The sequence below is a fragment of the Cygnus atratus genome, chromosome 9 (genome assembly GCF_013377495.2).
Source record: "Cygnus atratus isolate AKBS03 ecotype Queensland, Australia chromosome 9, CAtr_DNAZoo_HiC_assembly, whole genome shotgun sequence".
Taxonomy (NCBI): domain Eukaryota; kingdom Metazoa; phylum Chordata; class Aves; order Anseriformes; family Anatidae; genus Cygnus; species Cygnus atratus.
The window spans coordinates 16,174,062-16,190,844 of NC_066370.1; the positions used below are offsets into that span (position 1 = coordinate 16,174,062).

The 16,783-nt window shown below is 65.3% G+C and overlaps 1 protein-coding gene across 2 annotated transcripts; it reads right to left on the minus strand.

The window, feature by feature from the left end:
• Window positions 1–13,266: 13,266 nt before the first annotated feature.
• LOC118247095 (mucin-7-like) lies at window positions 13,267–16,385 on the minus strand. 2 transcript variants are annotated; one of them, XM_035544806.2, is made up of 5 exons: window positions 15,580–16,385; window positions 14,744–15,175; window positions 14,530–14,646; window positions 14,067–14,152; window positions 13,267–13,926 (listed from the first exon to the last, which is right to left on the minus strand). In XM_035544806.2, the coding sequence occupies exons 1-5, from the start codon at window positions 15,653–15,655 to the stop codon at window positions 13,855–13,857; spliced, it is 783 nt and encodes a 260-aa protein (XP_035400699.1). In that variant the 5' UTR covers window positions 15,656–16,385; the 3' UTR covers window positions 13,267–13,854. The 2 variants fall into 2 exon arrangements, with proteins under 2 accessions (XP_035400699.1, XP_035400700.1); XM_035544807.2 differs by having other exon boundaries at window positions 14,744–15,091; window positions 15,580–16,375.
• Between the last annotated feature and the right edge of the window lie 398 nt (window positions 16,386–16,783).

The window sequence follows — 16,783 nt, forward strand, 5'->3', positions numbered from 1 at the left end:
CCAGGTCAGGGCTCCAAGCCAACCTGCCCTGCAGCCGTAGCCTCCATGCAGCCTCCCCAGCAGCGAGACGTGGCCGCTCCCGGGGGTCCCAGCATCCGTGCCCACCCGGGGCAGGGGCAGGATCGGATGGGGGGCTCCGGGCACGTGCCCGCTGGGCATGGTGCATCGCATCTGGGGGCTGTGGGAGGTGCCTGTGCTACTGGGGGGCTGCTTGGGTCAGCAAAGCGGGGGTCTCGCCTCCTGCTGAGGACCTGCAGAAGTGACTGGGGTCATCCATGGGTGAGTCTGTCTGGTGTGCCCCTGCACAGCACAGCTGGACCCAGGGATCATGACCCATTATGAACAGAATAAATGTGAAATGACAGCATGCTGCTGCGTAGTGTGCGCACCCCACCTCACAGCTCCCCCAGATTGGACTGGTCAGGCCCTGGTCCCCGCTCCAAGCCTGCCCCCTTCCTCCTCCTGCCCCCCCCGACAGACACCACAGTGATGCTCAGACCCTCCGACACTTTATTGAAGAGACTAGATTTAACAAGGACTACTTGTGGTTTCAGAAGAAGTGCAGATGTTCTCTCACACTCACAAATTATTACTTTTCTCCCAACATTTCTGATCGTGGGGGTGGCCCCATGCAAGGTGACCCGAACCCCCCCGCCAGCACGGGAGGTAGCGCCAGCCTTCGCCCGGCCAGCCCCAGGCAGGGGAGCAGGGACAAGGGACACGGTGGCACTGCCTGTCCCCCTGCCACCAGCAAGGAGGTGGCAGCCTGGGGGGAAACGAGAACTTCTACGGTGAAGGCGACCACTGGCACGGGGTGACCACTGCCGGGGGGAGCGGGGACACGCAGGGGGACACGCAGGTTTGCTGGGTGTGATCGGGAGCAAAGGACTCAGAGGATCAGCCGTGGTCCAGACCGTGTTGTGGATGTGCATCCCCTGAGTTACTCGTCCTCCTCATCTGCAAAGAAGTGGTGAGAGCTCGGCCATCGCCTACCTGAGGGTCTGGGGTGAGCAGCGACCCCCCCAAGGGGATTTCTGCCTCCTGGGGAGGGGGCAGCAGGACTGAGGAGTGGAGGCTGGTGGAGAGGAGCCCCCTGAGCCCGCTCACCTCTCTGCTCCTCTGAGTCGTTGTCTTCTGAGGAATCTGCTGTGGATTGCAAGAAAGACCCAGGTCAGCTCACACCCAGAGCCGCTGTCACTGTGGTGATGCCACCCCCAGGTGCCTGCCTAGGGGAGGGATTGGGTGCTGCACGGAGGAACTGGGCGCTGTATGGAGGTACTGGGCGCTGTATGGAGGTACTGGGTGCTGCACGGAGCTGCTGGGTGCTGCACGGAGCAGCGGGACCCAACCTGCTTACCCTCCCCATCTGACCTGCCCAGGGCTCTTGTTGCACTAACCGGGGGTGGCTGGGATGTCCCCCGCTTTGGCACAGAGGCTGCATCACCCCAGCACACAGGGGCTGGGAACCCACCCATGCCAAGTGCCTGGTATCCGTCACAGCCGATCCTCGGCCTCTTCTCGCCGTAGCGGGCGCAGAGGCGGGCGCTTGCCGCCTGGTTGCAGCACCAGTCGTACAGCTTCAGCTCCTGGTCTGGGGGCAAGGATTAAAGAAATCAGAAGCAGGGGCTGAGGAGGGGAGAAGAGTGGGGGCAACTGGCTCCAAGCAAGCAGGGCGCTCGCCGCAGCACAGCCCCGTGCACCCCCAAAGTGCCAGAAGACAGGGTGGCATGGGGATTAAAACGATTTACAGGCTCCAGTTGGAGCCGTGCAGCTTGGCACGGGGATGCTTCCAGCCCACCCACGCCTTGGTTGGCAGCTCTGGGATGCCCGAGGCCGGCTGTGCTTACCACGGTATGGGGACGCCTGTCTGGAGGACCTCCAGTACCTCTCCTGCCGCCCCTCCACGAGCTGCCCCCGGCTGTCGTACAGGCAGCGCACGCCGGCACCGTACCGGTTGGGAGAGGCGGAGTGCAGCATGGACACACGGGCAGACCACCAGCCTAAAACGGGGCTGCCATCAGCTTTTGGGCGCTGCAGGGGTCCCAAAGGGGATGGCGGGGTCTCCCCCAAGAGGGGACACCGAGGAGGGGACACCCAGGAGGGGACACCCAGCCACCCCGCAGGGGACACGCTGGGCACGGCGGTGCCACTTGCCTCCCCGGCTGCTCTTGAAGCGTGGGTCCTGCTGCCCTTGCTGCAGGGAGCAGGGGCAGGCGGGCAGGTCCTGGCTCCACGTCCGCGGCTCCTGCTGCCGCCCCGTCCACGCCAGGCACTTCAGGCGGTAGTTGATGCCCACGCGGCTCTCCAGCTTGTACAGCCACAGCCCACGGAGATCTGTGCAGGAGGGGAGGCACGAGATGTGACCGGGATGCCCCCAGCCCCGGGACCCCATACACAACAGTCCCCCAGCGCCAGGGAAATGGGGGGAGCAGCACTTGACAAAGAAGAAATCCCCAGGACACAGCCATGGCACCAAAAATTGATGTGCCAAGGGTGTTTCAGGCTCAGCCTCAAGGCACAGCTGGTGCCCAGGGGTGGCATTTTATGTGCTCAGGGCGAAATCCCACTGACAATGACCTCTCTGAGAGCCTTGCTGCACCACCTGGATTCCACCCCTGTCCTGGGGATGTCCCCATCCCCCTGCAGAGCTTCCCCGGGCCGTGCCCCTACCTGTGTTGTATCCCCTGAACTGGTCAGGGCGATATTTGGCAGCCGGGGGTCCTTGAGTCAGGTCATCGTTGTGGTAAGAGCCATCCCCGCTGCGCAGAGGGAAGGGGGAGAGTCAGGCATCGCCCTTCCCGGCTCGGATCACCCAGCAGCCCTGGTGCAGCCCTGTGCTATAACACCACGCGCAGTACCTGGTGTAGCCGATGAGCGCGTTCGCAGCCGGCAGCTGGCTGTAATCCCACCGCATGCCCCCGTCCTGGTACAGGAGCAGGACGTAGGACCTGAAGCCGTCGGTGGTGAGGACCGCCTGGTACGTGTTCGTCTGGGGAGAAGCATGGCAGGCGGGTAAGAAGCCAAGCAAAGCTGCTGGGTTTAAAACTAAATTTAAAATAGGGTGTGGGTCGCTGCAGGTGGTGGTGGAGAGAAGGCCTGGCTTCCTGACACGACAAATGGAGGCTGGGCGGCTTCAGGACTGACATTTTTGGCAGAACCGGCTCCTTCTGTGCAGGCACCCATGGGTGCAGCTCTCACCTTTAGCACCCGGCCACCCCCGAGCCCCGGCAGCCCCTTACCCTCCGGCTGTCGCCCCGCGCGCCGTAGGCAGGCGCCTTGTCCCAGGTGACCTTCAGGGTCCAGGCTGCAGAGTAGGAGGACCTCAGGTACCGCCGGACCTTCGCCTCCACGTCGCGGATGAAGGGCGGCTTCTCCGAATTCAGGGTGAGGAACTCCTGCGGGTTTAGGGTGTGCACACATGCTTTGTCTCCCAGCAAAGTGCAGGCGGCGCTGAATTTTGGGTCTCAAAGGGAGATCGGTTCGTGATGCTCCGTACTGAGACACGGGTTTGGCTGGCAGAGCCTTTCCGCCCAGCCTCTGTGCAGGTGATGGACTCACACAGGACCAAAACCTCTTAGATCTGGCCCAGAAAACTGAAATGCCACCGGCCAGCCCCATCGATCATACATCCCAAGGGGCATCCTCAAACATGGATCACCTAAAGGTGCTTAACGCGGTCACGCACAAGGATGGCTTCACCCACCTGATAAAAGGTGGTGCCGGTGCCCCTGGAGAAGTCGGTGTTGTCCCAAAACACGGCGATCATGGGCACCTCCTCGTGGCCGTTGAACCCCCCGGGAGGCGGGTTGGGGGATGTGGGGATGCTGCTGTCGGAGGCTGGGAAGATGATCTGGCCATTGTCTGTAAACTGAGCACAGGGGGAGGAGATGAAATGGCCACAAAGTCACCTCCTGCCGCAAACGGACCCTGCAAGCATCCCAACCAACCCGTGCCTGCATGAATCCCAAGCCGGGCCCCAGCTCCTGGTGTCTCCCCAAGGTTTTTGGGGGACGGCCGCCCACCCTGCAGCAAGTCAGGGCAATGCAGACTCACGTAGAGAGAGTCACGGAGGGTTTTCCCAAACGGGAACCCAGTCTCGGGCTTGAAAAGGGGAGAGTTGAAGTCCACTCTCCTTTCCACGTACTCGCGGTCGTTTTCCCTTGGTCCGTATCCATAGAGGGACACAGCTGCGACTAAAACAGAAAAACAAACAAACAAACAAACAAAAACAGAAAAAAAAATAAAAAAAAAACAAACTAGGTTATAGCAAAATCTTTGGTCTGTGCCAACACAAATGGCTGAAACAATTCTGCATTCAGAGACACAGGCTGGGCAGCAGGAGGATGGGGGACACCGGGACACCCTGCACATCACCTTCCCTTGCAGGAACCCTCTCCCACCCCTCTCCCTGCCCTACCCGGTGCATGACCTACCTGTGGGGCCGGGCGGAGGGACTGGGGCAGCCGCTGCTGATCGTGGTGGAGCTGGAAACGTGAAGGATGATGCACGGGTGGCGAGAGAGGCTGCCTCATTTTTCCCTGGCCCCGGCAGCCCCTTCTTGCCCCCAGGGCTGGGAGCTGGCAGGGTTGGGCTGCAGGACACGGCTGGATGCAGGGTGGTGGGGAGAGACCCCCCCTGGGCTCCCCCCTGGCCTGGGATGGGTGCGGGGACGCTCGCCCCGCCGGCGGCAGGGACCCCATTTGCAGGGGTGGCACTGCCCAAGGAGGGGTGCAGGACTGGGGGCGATGAACCCCTGGCAGGTCCCGGCCCCGGGATTTTGGGCAGGGGGCTGCCAGCAGCGGGGCCAGTGGGAGGAAGGACAGAGAGAGACCCCGGGCTGCCCCCCGCCAGGGGCTGAGTGGGGGTCTCCAAGGCTCCCCCAGCTCCTCCTGGTCCTACAGAGACACTGGGACGTGGTGCCCCAGGCACAGGGCCATCGGTGTCCCCTCTGCCTTCAGCCACCGAGGGTCTGGGGGGGACCACGGGGCCCCCAGGCTGGAGAGGAGGAATGAAGGTGGCAGCCCCCCCAGCGGCAGCCCCCAGCTCTCCCCGTGTCCCCGCGCCCCACTCACTTCCAGAAACCGGAGAGGAAACTGGTGGGGGGCGAGCAGCCACCCCCTCTGCTGCATCCTCTCTCTCTGAGGCTGGAGGCAGAGCAGGGGCAGTGTTGGGGGGCGCGGGGGCATGTGGGGACTCTTCTCCCAAAGGTGCTGGCATCCCTGAGGCCATTTCATATTCGGGGGACCCTGGCAGAGTGCTCCCAGCACCTGCCACCGCTGCAGCCAGCGGGGAGCCCAGTGCCAAGGGGCTGCTCCCACTTGGGGTGCCGGAGGCAGAGGGGGGGCCCCCGTTGGGTGCTGGTGCTGAGCTCCCCCCCATGCCCCCAGCAGAGGCAGCCAGCAAGGGGCTGGAGGCATCCGGGGCCACCGGGACCAGGGGCTGCACCTCCCAGGGAGAGGACAGGACGGAGGGGGCCAGCACCCCTGATGTTATCTGGATGATGGCCCCTGCCCCGTCTGCTGTGCCGGCACCAGGGGAAGGTGCCCAAGGGGCCGAGGCTCCCGTTTCTCCTCCAGCCAGCTGCACCACATTGGTTTGGCTCAGGTTCGCATCAGAGAGCCCGAGGTCGGCGCCGCTCTGGATGCCGGGGGCAGGCACAGGGGTCTCCTCATCGCCTTGGGGGCCAGCAGCCTCTGGGCCTGGGCTCAGTCCTACACCAGCTCCACCAGCTCCAGGACCTCCTGCTCCCTCAGCAGCTCCACCGCTTGTCCGGGCTGAAGAAGATCCCTCGGGAGATGGGGAGGGAGATGCAGAGTGCAGCACGGCTCCCGTTCCTCCACCAGAGGCTCCAGCTGCTCCATCCAGGTCCTGGGACACCCCCAGGGACTCCCCATTGCCAGCCCCAGCCCCTTCGCCCCCACCTCCTCCTGCAGGAGGATGGGCGCCAGGACCAGCACCCAGGGCAGGCTGCACAGCAGCGTCCACTCCTCCCAGGGCACCTGGGCTGGCTGAATCCAAAACAGAGGGTGCTGTGAGCGTGTCACCGGGAGAAGCAGGACCGGGCAGGGACACGGCACCAGGCAGTAGATCCATCCCGACCTCCATCCCAGCGCCAGGAGAGGAGCTCAGGGATGGCTCAGACCCAGTCCCGCTGCCTCCCAGCGCCTGCCCCTCTGCTCCCGGCACCCCCAGGTCTGCGCCGGGCTGGACCCCGAGGGTGGGCGATGGGGCTCCCACGGATCCATGCGATGCTGAGCCGGGGGCATCCAGTGTCGAACTGAAGCCTGTGCCTGGTCCCTCAGCCCCAGGGAGAGCTGCTCCCATGGGAGCACCAGCTGCCATCCCCCACGGCTGTGACCCCACAAGGAATGGGGATATGGGGGCTCCCCGGGCAGCACCTAGGTCGGGGTTTGCTGCCCTCTCTGCCCCATCGCTGGTCCCAAACGCAGCTCCAGACGCAGCAACAGGAGGTGGGAAAGCAGTGCCGGGAGCACCTGGGGCTTGGCTGGGCAGGGGTCCTGGTCCTTCAGCCCCTGAGAGGTCGGGCTCCAGCCCCACATGGCCGGGAGCCGTGGGACCAGGCGGGGACACTTCTCCCGGTGCCGGGGATGCTCCTGCTCCGTCCCCAGGTGCTGCAGCAGGGGACAGCTCGGTGCTGGGCAGGGCTCCTGCTGGGGCTGCTGGCAGCTCTGCGGTGTCAGCGGGACCCTGCTGAGCGCTGCTGGACGAAGAGCTGGTGTCACCCTGGGTGCCTGCGTAAGGACTGCTGTCCCCTGTGTCCCCTGCCCGTGCCGTGTCTGCTGTGTCCCCCTGAGTAGGCCCTGCCAGGCCATTGGGTCCAGAAGAAGCCAGGCTGGCAGCATCCAGAGCTGAATTCGGGACGGTGCCAGCTCCATCAGCTCCCTCGGGAGCACCGGCTGCTGTCCCCCATGGCTGTGACCCCCCAGGGGACAGCGAGGCAGGCGCTCCTGGGGCAGCACCGAGGTCGGGGTTCGCTGTTGTCTCTGCCCCATCACCAGCTGCAGCCCCTGGGGGTGGGAAAGCAGCCCCGGGAGCACTGGGGGTGTCCGTGTGGGACGGCAGAGCGGCGGCAAGCTGCGGTTGCTGTTCTCCGGTGGGGCTCTGCCATGGGGCAGGCTGCAGGGAAGGCTCGGCCGGACCCACAGCCCCCGTGGGCAGGGGCAGTGTGATGGATGGGGCTGGGGCATCCGTGTCGCTCTGCACATCCGTGGGGGCCCTGGAGGCCAGAAGCGAGGTGGCCGTGTCCCCTCGCTCCCCAGGTGCCTCGGGGGCTGCAGGAGCTGGGGCTGAGCCGGGGCTGGCCGGTGACACCGCTGGGGCTCCCTGCACATCTCCATCCCCGCCACTGGCCGGTCCTGGTGAGGTGGCCGGGCTCAGCCCTGCCTGTCCAGCGAGGAGGGAAGTCTGCCCTGGGTTTTCTGCTGCTCCCGACACTGTCCCATTCTCTGGAGCCAGATGGGATGAATCAGTTTTGCCGACAGCACCATTTACTGCATCTCCCGCATCGCCAGACCCCAGAGCTGCTGGCCCCGGGGTGACACCCACGGTCTCACTCAGCACCTCGTCCCACCGTGTCGTGAGCAGCCCCCCAGCCCTGGGGCTGGGGATCGAGGAGGGGGCACTGCCTTCTCCTTGGCTGTCCCCAGGCAGGGTGACACCTTCCTCCGCAGCTCCCGTGGCCGTGGCCAGCCCTTGGCTCAGCAGTGCGGTGACATGGGGACCCAGGGGGCTGCCGGTTGTCGGCTCTGCCCCCATGGCTGCTGGTGGCAGGGTGGCAGGGAGGGATGTGGCATCAGCCGTGGGCTCCAAGTCCGCTCCTTCCCTTGTCACCGACGCGAGGATGTCCTTGCTCATGTCTGCAAACAGAGGGGTGGCCCCGGGGGGTGCAGCAGGAGCGGCCACCGTTACATCAAGCTCTGCGCTGGGGGTGAAAGCGGGCTGGGGGGTGAAAACCAAGGCGGCAGCCAAAACCGTCTGGTTTCCCTGGGACGCATTAAGAGACGTGGCCACGTCCGTCACCGCCTGGGGCTCTCTGCTGGGAGCCTGTGTTGCTGCGCTGGGGCTGAGCCCAGCCTCAGCATCGCTCCCCGCAGCCGGAGCGCTGGTCGAAGCGCTGGTCGTGGTCACCAAATCTGCCTCAGCCCCGGAGGGGAAGGACGGGCTCGCCGGGCGTCCCGCGAGGATGCTCTCGGTTGTCTCAGTCTCAGCCACGGCGGTGCTCGTCCCCGCGGTGCCCAGCGGCAGGGCGCCCCGTGCCTCGCTCTGCGCCGCGGTGGGAGAAGCCGTGTGGGTACCAAACGGCCCCTCCGTGGTCACAGGGACGGCGACGGCGGCCCCGAGCCCTGCAGGAAGCACGGAGCAGGGCGTTACGGGAGGGACGGGGCCAGCAGCCCCCTGCTCCTTGGGTGGGAGCACAGGGGACGGTGGGACAGCGGGGCAGGGGTGACGGCAGGGGTGACACAAAGCAGGCAGGGGCTGCAGGCATCCGTGTGCCTGCACAAAGGGGAATTTTCCTCCTTTGTTTTGCTCCTTCATGACGTGGGACAGAGCTCTGCAGTCTTAGGGAAGCCCCTTAGCGCTCTCTGCCTCGCTGCAGAGACACCCCTGGGCGCAGCTTTGCGTTTTTTTTTAATCTTTTGGGTGTCTGAGAGACATTTAAATATGTTTTACCCAAAGCTCTTTGGCAGAGATGGCATCCACGGTTTGGTGAAACGTTTGCTGGCTGCAAATGGCTTCCGGCCCACTGCAGCCCCCCTTTCCCTGCCAAAACCCTGCCCCGCACCCAGGCCCTTATCTACAGTGGGTGGATGGAGACCCCCCCCAACCCCAGGAGCCTCTCCCCAGCCCCAAAGCTGCAGGAGGGGCCGAGCAGCCGCCCATCGGGGCAGGCACCAGCCCCGTGCTGAGGTCCCACCCAGCCCTATTTTTAGGACAGGGGTGCAACCGCCGGAGGGATGGAGCAGCAGCCTGGAGGATCTGCTGACACTTGGCTCCGGGTGGCTGCAATTAGGGGAGACCTAATCAGCACCCTGCGGGTGAGACTGGGCGTTCAGCCCGCTCCCGGCCCTGGTGCTCCTGTTTGGCAGGTTCCCCCCGCGAGGCCGCCGGCCCCCCCAGCAGCAGAGGTGCCTCCCAGGCTCGGTGGCGTGCCGAGAGCTGCGTGCCACAGCAATGCCCGCTGCCTCCTGCCCCAGTCCTGGGGTCCCCCCCCGGCTCTCCTTCCTCCGGGCTGCTTCCTCCCCTTCCCCTTCCTGCCCCACTCCCGTCTTCGCCTGATGAATTAAGGTGTTTGCAGCAACCCCCCCCCCCCCCCCCTTCCCTATCGGCCGGAGGAGATGAGCCGCTTCCCTTCTCAGCTCGGGGAAAACAGTGAGTCACCCGAGTCCCCGAGTCAGGTTATTTTGGCACTCTGCACCCTAATAAATCCATGTTTTATCTTAATCCTTGCATGTAGAGCAGGAAATGCCGTGCACCCTGCGGCGGCCGAGCGGGGATGCTTGTGCAAGAGGAGCCTTAGCATGGAGCTGGGCTGTGGGCGAGGTGGAGCAGCCCTGGTGCACCCCCAGTGCCTGCCTTTGGTGTCCTTGCTGTGGGGGGACCTGGCTGCACCCAGCTTTGTGGGGCCACGTCTGCCCCCTAAAACACTTTCCCAGCTTTTTGGTTGCAAAGGACTGCAAGCACTTGTCCTAGGAAAAGCTTCCAATGAAGCCAGGAGGAAAAAAGACATCTCATCCATACCCCCTGGGGCAGATTGCGGTGGGGATTTGCAAGGACTGGGGTAGCAGAATAGGGGACATACCATGCAGAATCCATAGGCAGCATCCCACGAAGGCTGGAAACGTCCATCCCCTGGTCCCCATGCTGCTGGAGCACCGGGAAGCTGGAAGGGAGGCGAGAGCAGCAAGGTCTGGCCCTGCTCTCCTGCTGGAGCTGGAGTCCCACAGGTGCAATCCCGCTCCCGGTCCCTCCTATTTATAAGGATGGCAAAGGAGGCAGGTCCCCTCCCGCCCCCGGTGCTCTCCCTCCACATCCCTGTCCCCAGCCCCTTCCCTCCCTGCCCTCCCCTCCACCTCCCCGGGAGGCTCTGGGGGCCCCTACCAGCCCCATACAGCTGGGTGTGGGTTGGGGGCCACCCAAAAGCCCCCCCACAGGGACCCGACCCAGGCAGGGCACGGCCTGGAGCAGCGTTGCAGCACCAAAGTGAGCTGCGGAGGTGTGCCTGTGCCTGGGGTCAGGCAGGATGCAAGTCCCCCTTGGTTCAGCGTTTCCATCCAAAAGGAGGGGAACACACAGCTGGGGCGGGCCCTGGGGCATCAGCCACCCCCCCACGCCCCCCCCCCCCACAGTGCTCCTCCATGACTGGGAGCACTGGGGAGCCCCGTCCAACCCCCCAGCATCACCACCCTGTGTGCAGGCACAGCAGTGCCGGGGCGGGTGCTGGGTCGCTGCACCCCATATCCTCCCCACCCCCAGCCCGTTCCCCTACAGCAGCAATCCCTGCTCCCCACTCGGGGCTCCCCGGCGGCGAAAGGCGTTGCACAACACCCGCCGGTGGGCGTTTGGTAAGCAATTAAACGCTCCTTAACCAGCAGTGCCCGCGGGCGGCTCCTGCCCGGTGCCATTAGCAGCAGCACGGCGCGCGGCGTTCCGCCCGAGCCGGCAAACGTGGAGCTGGCGGCGGTGGCGGCGGCGGCGGCGGTAGCGTGGGCGATGCCAGGGGAGGCCAAGTCACGACGAACACCCGCCACGCCAACCCACCCATGCCTTACCCCCTGCCCGGGCACCGGGAGCTGGCCGTAAATCACCGCTCACCTGGAACGAATTGGGAGAGCGGTGGCGATGCGGGGGGACAGTGCCCAAAAGCTCCCTCTCCCCTGCGCTCCCCAAAACCCCCTGGTTTTTGGGCCAGCAGAGCTGAGGCATAGATTGGGGCGAGGATCCAAGCACATCCCCGCAACCCAGCGCCCGCAGCCCTCCTGGGGATCAGCACTGCGGGGATCGTCCTCGCCGTGAGCATGGTGTCCCGCTCCCACCCTGGGAAGGGGCTGTGCATTAATCCTTCTGCTGCGCCCGAAACCCATAGATCTTTTTGCCGTGCCCAAAACCAGGATCCCAGCAAGCCACCGGATCCCGCGGGGCTATTTCTCATCCGCAGTTATCGAGGCAGCACAGCACAGGATGGACACCGGAGCCAAGAAATGGGACAGAGGGCACAGAACTCAGAACTGTACAGACAGAGCCTGGTTTTGGGGGTTAGCAGGGTCCCACCAAGCCCACGGCGGGGAGATGCTGGATCTGAGGATGGGACACCCCCGCCTCGGGATCGTGAGTCTGGGGTGGGCAGTGCTGGGAACCCCAGCGCCGGGGGGCTCAGCACCACGCAGCACAGCGTGGCATGGCAGCGCCTTATCGGCCTTCCTGGAATTAATGGGCTGCTTGTTCCAGCCCCGCGGAGATTACGGCATCTCCTGCCGGCAAGGGCATCTGGAGAGGGCTCGGGGGGGCCGGGTTATCCATCAACCCCGCGGGTTCTGGATCACTTGGTGTGCCGGGCACAGCGCAGTGAAGGGATGAAGGGGAGGGGGACGCGGGAGGGGACACCTAGGTCACCAGAGGCTGGTGACCACAGCCACGCACCCCATAACGCCACCCTCCAGAGGTGAGGGTCCCCCTGGGTGCTGGGGAGCGGGGTCTGCTCCCAGGGATGATGCTGATGGAGGGGAGCGGGTTACAGCAAGGAGGGTGGGAGATGATTTAAGGGCTGGAAGAGCCCCTCAGTGCAAGCAACATCCCTGTCTCAGTCATCAGCACACCCCAGCGAGCTGATGGTGGCAAAACCCCATCCTCGTGGGGAGGGCTCCACACCACAGAGGAGAAACCCCCAAAGGTGTCCACGTTGGGAAGTGTAGGGTGGGAAATATTCAGACTGGGAACCACAGGACTGGTGCTACGGGCACAGCTGGCTCCCATCACCTTCCCCCAGCTGTGAGTGGGGGCTCTGGGAGGGGTGCAGCTTCCCGGGGCAATTTCTGCGCTCAGGACCGCAGAGGTACCCAGACCCCACAAAGCAGCTGTGGGGGAAAGGCACCAGGCAGCGCCATCAGGGATGTCAGGCACGCAGAGCACGGGCATTTGGCTGTGCTGGAGATGGCTGGGAGCCTGTCACAGCTCAGCGTCCCCAGTTCTGGATCGGTCCCCAGCACCCCCATCACAGCCGTGTCCCCTCTTCTCCATCCCAGGATGAGGGCAGAGGGGCTTGGCCAGCCCGGAGCATCTCCTCCCCCTGCCACGACAGCGGTGGAAGGCAGCTGTGCCGGACGGGGATGGTAAGTGCCCCGGTCACCTTTTCATCCCAGCACTTGGGGACCTTTTCCTCCCTTTGTGACGCACTTTGGCTGCAGTCTCCCGGCCTTGGCCCCGCGCCACATCCCGGGGTCTGAAGTTATGGATTCAACAGCCGGCAGGATCAGCCCGGTGGGACTCGGCGTGGGAGGGCTCCTGGCTCGGCGCCACGGCGTGGGCAGAGCACGAGGATGATTTCCCCAGTGCCCCGCAAGGCGTGGGGAGCGGGGACCCCATCCAGCAGGCTCTGCCCTGGTCCCCCCGCTCTGCACCCCACTGTGCTAATGGCTCAAAAAAGCCCCAAAAAGCCAGGCAGTATCCTGGCTGGGAAACGGCTCTCTGGGGAATTTGGGTGTGCTCCTGCACGCTGCCTTTCCCCATGGGGAAACGGGTGCAGGTCCTGGAGGCGGATAACCCCGTCCAGCTGGGGCTGGTGGCCGGCAGCAGGTGACACGTCTGCGGGTGACACAGCCCAGAGCCTCAGGGCCAGGCAGTTCCCGTCCTCTCTCTCCCAGAATTGGGGTCACCATCAGCAGGGTCACTATGTGACCACAGCGGGACGTGTTCTTACGTCCCTGTTCGTGCACCCTCCCTGTCACAGCCCGGCCTGCGACTCACACAGACCAGAATGAGAGGAGCCAGCAGCGGGTTGGGAACGGATCCTGCCCAAATCGCATCACCCTGGTGCCGAGCCTCCCCCCTTTGCCCAGACCCTGTGAGCTGGGTGGCTGCGAGGTGCCTTTGTGTCCTGCCTGGCTGCTGGGTGACAGCTCAGGTGCCTGGGAGCGGTCCCCAGGTTTGGTGTCTGCAGCCCCAAACGCCCCCTCCCTCGGTGGGACACGGGCTGCAGGAAGGGATCAGCCAAAAATCCCGCCCCCCCAGTAACAACACAGCCATTTTGGTAATTATTTCACTTTTTAATCTCTCCGCGAGGTGACTTGCTTAGGGTAATAACTGCTTCGGCCTGATTTTATCTGGCTAATTAATCAGTTAATAAATGACTTTGCTGCAGGGGGATAGATGCTGCGGCCGTCTCCTTAGCCGGGGACTGGAAAAAAACCAGGGAAGGATTTCAGCCCACGGGATTTCCACGGCCCCACGGTGCACGCAGCTGCCCCACCAGCCGGTGGGGGAGCAGAGCACTGACATGGGGCCCCCCCGGCTGTGCCCCCGCAGCCAGCCAGGTCCTGAAATCTGCTTATTTGAGAGCACACGGGCTGACAACGGGCTGCAGGGGCTCCTTCCTCGTCTTCCTCAGTGCCACGGGTGGCTGGGGGGCTGCAGCGTGGGGTGGGATGCAGTGAGGCTGCGGGGAGGCAGGCAAGAGGGGTGCAGGCGGGCACCGGGGGTCCCGGGGGACCCAGGTTCAGCAGGATCCGTGCAGATCGCCCCCGAGGGACACAGCGGTGGGGGACGAGGAGCGGCGAGCAGGAGGCTGGGGGCTGGCTCGGGTCCCTGCCCAGCAGGACCTCGGCAGGCGAGGGGCAGCGCTCAGGGTTTCTTCCCTCTCCACTGCATCGTGAAGTTGGCGTGCGGGAACCTGACCTGCAGCCTGTGTTGGAGCTGGGGGCAAAGAACGGCCGTGACACCGCACAGCATTTACAGGTGGTGCCGGAGGGGGTCTCCTGCCCCCTGTCCCCACCCAGGAAGGGACCCCAGACAAAGGAGAGACCCCCTCGGGAAGGGCTGCGGGCACACCTCACCTCGGACACGATCAGGTCCTGCACATTTGTGTTCCCGAGGCCCAGGGGGCTGGCCAGACGCATCGACAGGAAGATGTGGGACTCCCCTGGGAGCAGAAGACACACAGCTCTGCTTGTTCCCCTTCCATCCTGCGCCATGGCAGGACCTGGGGGGTCTCTCCCCAGCACCACGACCAGAGCTGTGCAGGCTCAGGCGTGCCACCCACCCTCAGGCACGGACAGGGGGTGTCTGTGCCACCCTGCTCTGTGACACCAGCAGGAGAAAAACCCTCCGTACGCACAGCAAACCACGCATCCCACCCACCACTGGTACCCCTAGGCTGAGAACATGGCAAGAGGGGCTGCAGGACCCCCCCCAAAAGGCCACCACCATGCCAGGGGGGTGGTGATGCCCATGGGACACGTGTGGCCCTACCAGCCAGACTTCAGAGAAGAGTTTGGGGTCCCAAAAGGTGGCACTTACTGACTGGGCTCACGATGCCGGGGCAGGCGGGCTGTGCCATCGGCAGGGCTGTGGAGGTGCTGGAGGTGTTGTTTGGGCTCTGGGTTGAGTTGGTGGCAGGGGAGGAAGGCTCCGTGCCTGGGCAAAGCAACGTGGCGTTAGTGCTGCCTGCAGGGAGAGCCAGGGGGTCCTAAACCTGGGGAAGACCCATTCTTCACCCCTCAGCCACACTCACCTGTGGTGGCACCGGGGCTCTGGGGTGACGCCTGGGTGTCCGGGGTTGTCCCCGTGGTCAGGGTGGAGGTACCAGGGCTGGTCCCATCTGTGGTCCCCAGTGGCTGGCTGGGAGTTGGGGTGCTCCCGGGCACCCCTGTGCTGGTGTGGGAGGGGGCTGTGGTGTCCTGAGGGGCTGTCGAGGGCTCGGCTGGTGCAGCTGTGTGTGGGGCTACGGTGGGAAGAGAGGGACTGCTGCTCCCCGGGGGTGTGCCGGGTGTCTCTAGAGTGGAGGCTCCTGTTTCAGGGCTGGAGGGAGGAGCGGAGGCTGTGCCGGTGGAGGCGGTGGTGGGCTGCAGCGCCGTGGTCTCTGTGGGTTTCAGGGAGGCAGAGAGAGCTGAGATCGCTGTAGCATTCAAGTCAGGCAGCCACCTCCTCCCTGAGCTGCTGCAGCCTGCCAGAAGTTAAATAATAATGCTATGAAGGGCAAAGGTCTGCTCTCAGCCCCTGCCCAGATGGATGTCTGCTCCCGAGGGCCCCGTCCTCACACAAGGGAGGAGGTGGAAGTCCACCTCTGCGTCCCGTTCACCCCACCAAGGCGAGAACAGGCGGCTGCATCCCCAGGCAGCCCCCAGGAAGAGGTAGAGGAAATTTGCATGTGAGGCAGCAGAAATAAAACAAAGCTTGTTGCTTACATGGTGCACGGCACGGCCCCGTTCTCCTGCCGGGAAGGGGCCGCTCAGCAAGCAGCACCCGCAGCGCGTCACCTCCCGTGCCCCCCACTGTGCATAAAGCCACCCTGGGGCCACCCAGCGCCCTGGGCAGCGATGCTCCCCGCGCGTCCCCCTCGGCCCTTACCCAGCGCCAGCTCGGACACGGCGAGGCTCAGCAGCAGCAGCAGGGTCAGGATCAGCCCTCCTCTGTGCCCGGCCATGCCCAGGCGGGCAGGAGCTGATGCCCCCCCGGCAGGCCCACCCAGCTCCGAGCGCTCCCCGCAGCCCTGGCACTGCGGTGTCCGCGCTCCCTTTGCCGGATAGAGGCAGAGCGGCCAGGTGGGTGCTTTTATTCCCTGGGTGCTCGCAGGGAAGGAGGGGTTTCCACCCAGCACTGATGCTCCCAGGGATGGGTGCGATGCCCAGCAGACCTCCACCGGCCCCCCAGCAGAGGTCCTCTGCCTGGTGAGGGGACGGCTCCGATGGGAAAAAGCCCGGGGAAGCAGCTGGGCTGCCTGGGGCCGTCCCTGCGCCCCGAGACGGGGGTGATGCTTGGTGCCTGCAGCACCGAGGCCCCCGGGAGACAACAGCCCGCTCTGCCTGCGGACGAGTAAGCGGCCGAGAGAGCAGGCGGCGCTCAGGAAGGGCGTGCTCCAGCCCAAGGACTTGTCTCCCGGGCCGTCTGCGCAGGCATCACTTCCCCAGAGCGTGTCGCAGCCGCGCGGAGCCGCTTCCTTCTTGTCGGGCTCAGGATCGAGCCCGCTCGGAGGCGCCCGCAGGCACCGGGCACGGCCACGCGCGCGGCCGGGACGAAGGCACCCAAGGGTGCCGGGGCGGGGCGCACGGGGGATGCCCAAGGGACACGGCTCCGGCGGCGGGGCGCAGCCCCCGGGGCGCCACGGGGAGCGCGCCACCGCGGGGGGCCACGCCCACAGCCACGCCCACCGCGGGCCACGCCCCACTTCTGGCCACGCCCACCGCCGCCCGCCCATTCGTAGCCGGCACCGCCCTGCCGCGGGCCACGCCCCCGCCCATTCAAACCACGCCCATTGTGGCCCCGCCCATTGTGGCCCCGCCCATTGTGGCCCCGCCCACTTTCTCCGCCCTATATAAAGCCCGTGACCGGGCACTGCTGGCCCTGGGGGGGGGTTTGGGGGTGCTGCCCTTCTCCTGCGCTCACCTGTGGTGGCACCAGGGCTCTGGGGGGTGTCCGGGGATGTCCCCACGGTCCCGGTGGCGGTCCCTGGTGGCTGGCTGGGAGTTGGGGTGCTCCTGGGGACCCCTGTGCTGGGGTGGGAGGGGGTTGTGGTGTCCGGGGGGGTTGTAGAGGTTGGTGTGGTGGGAAGAGA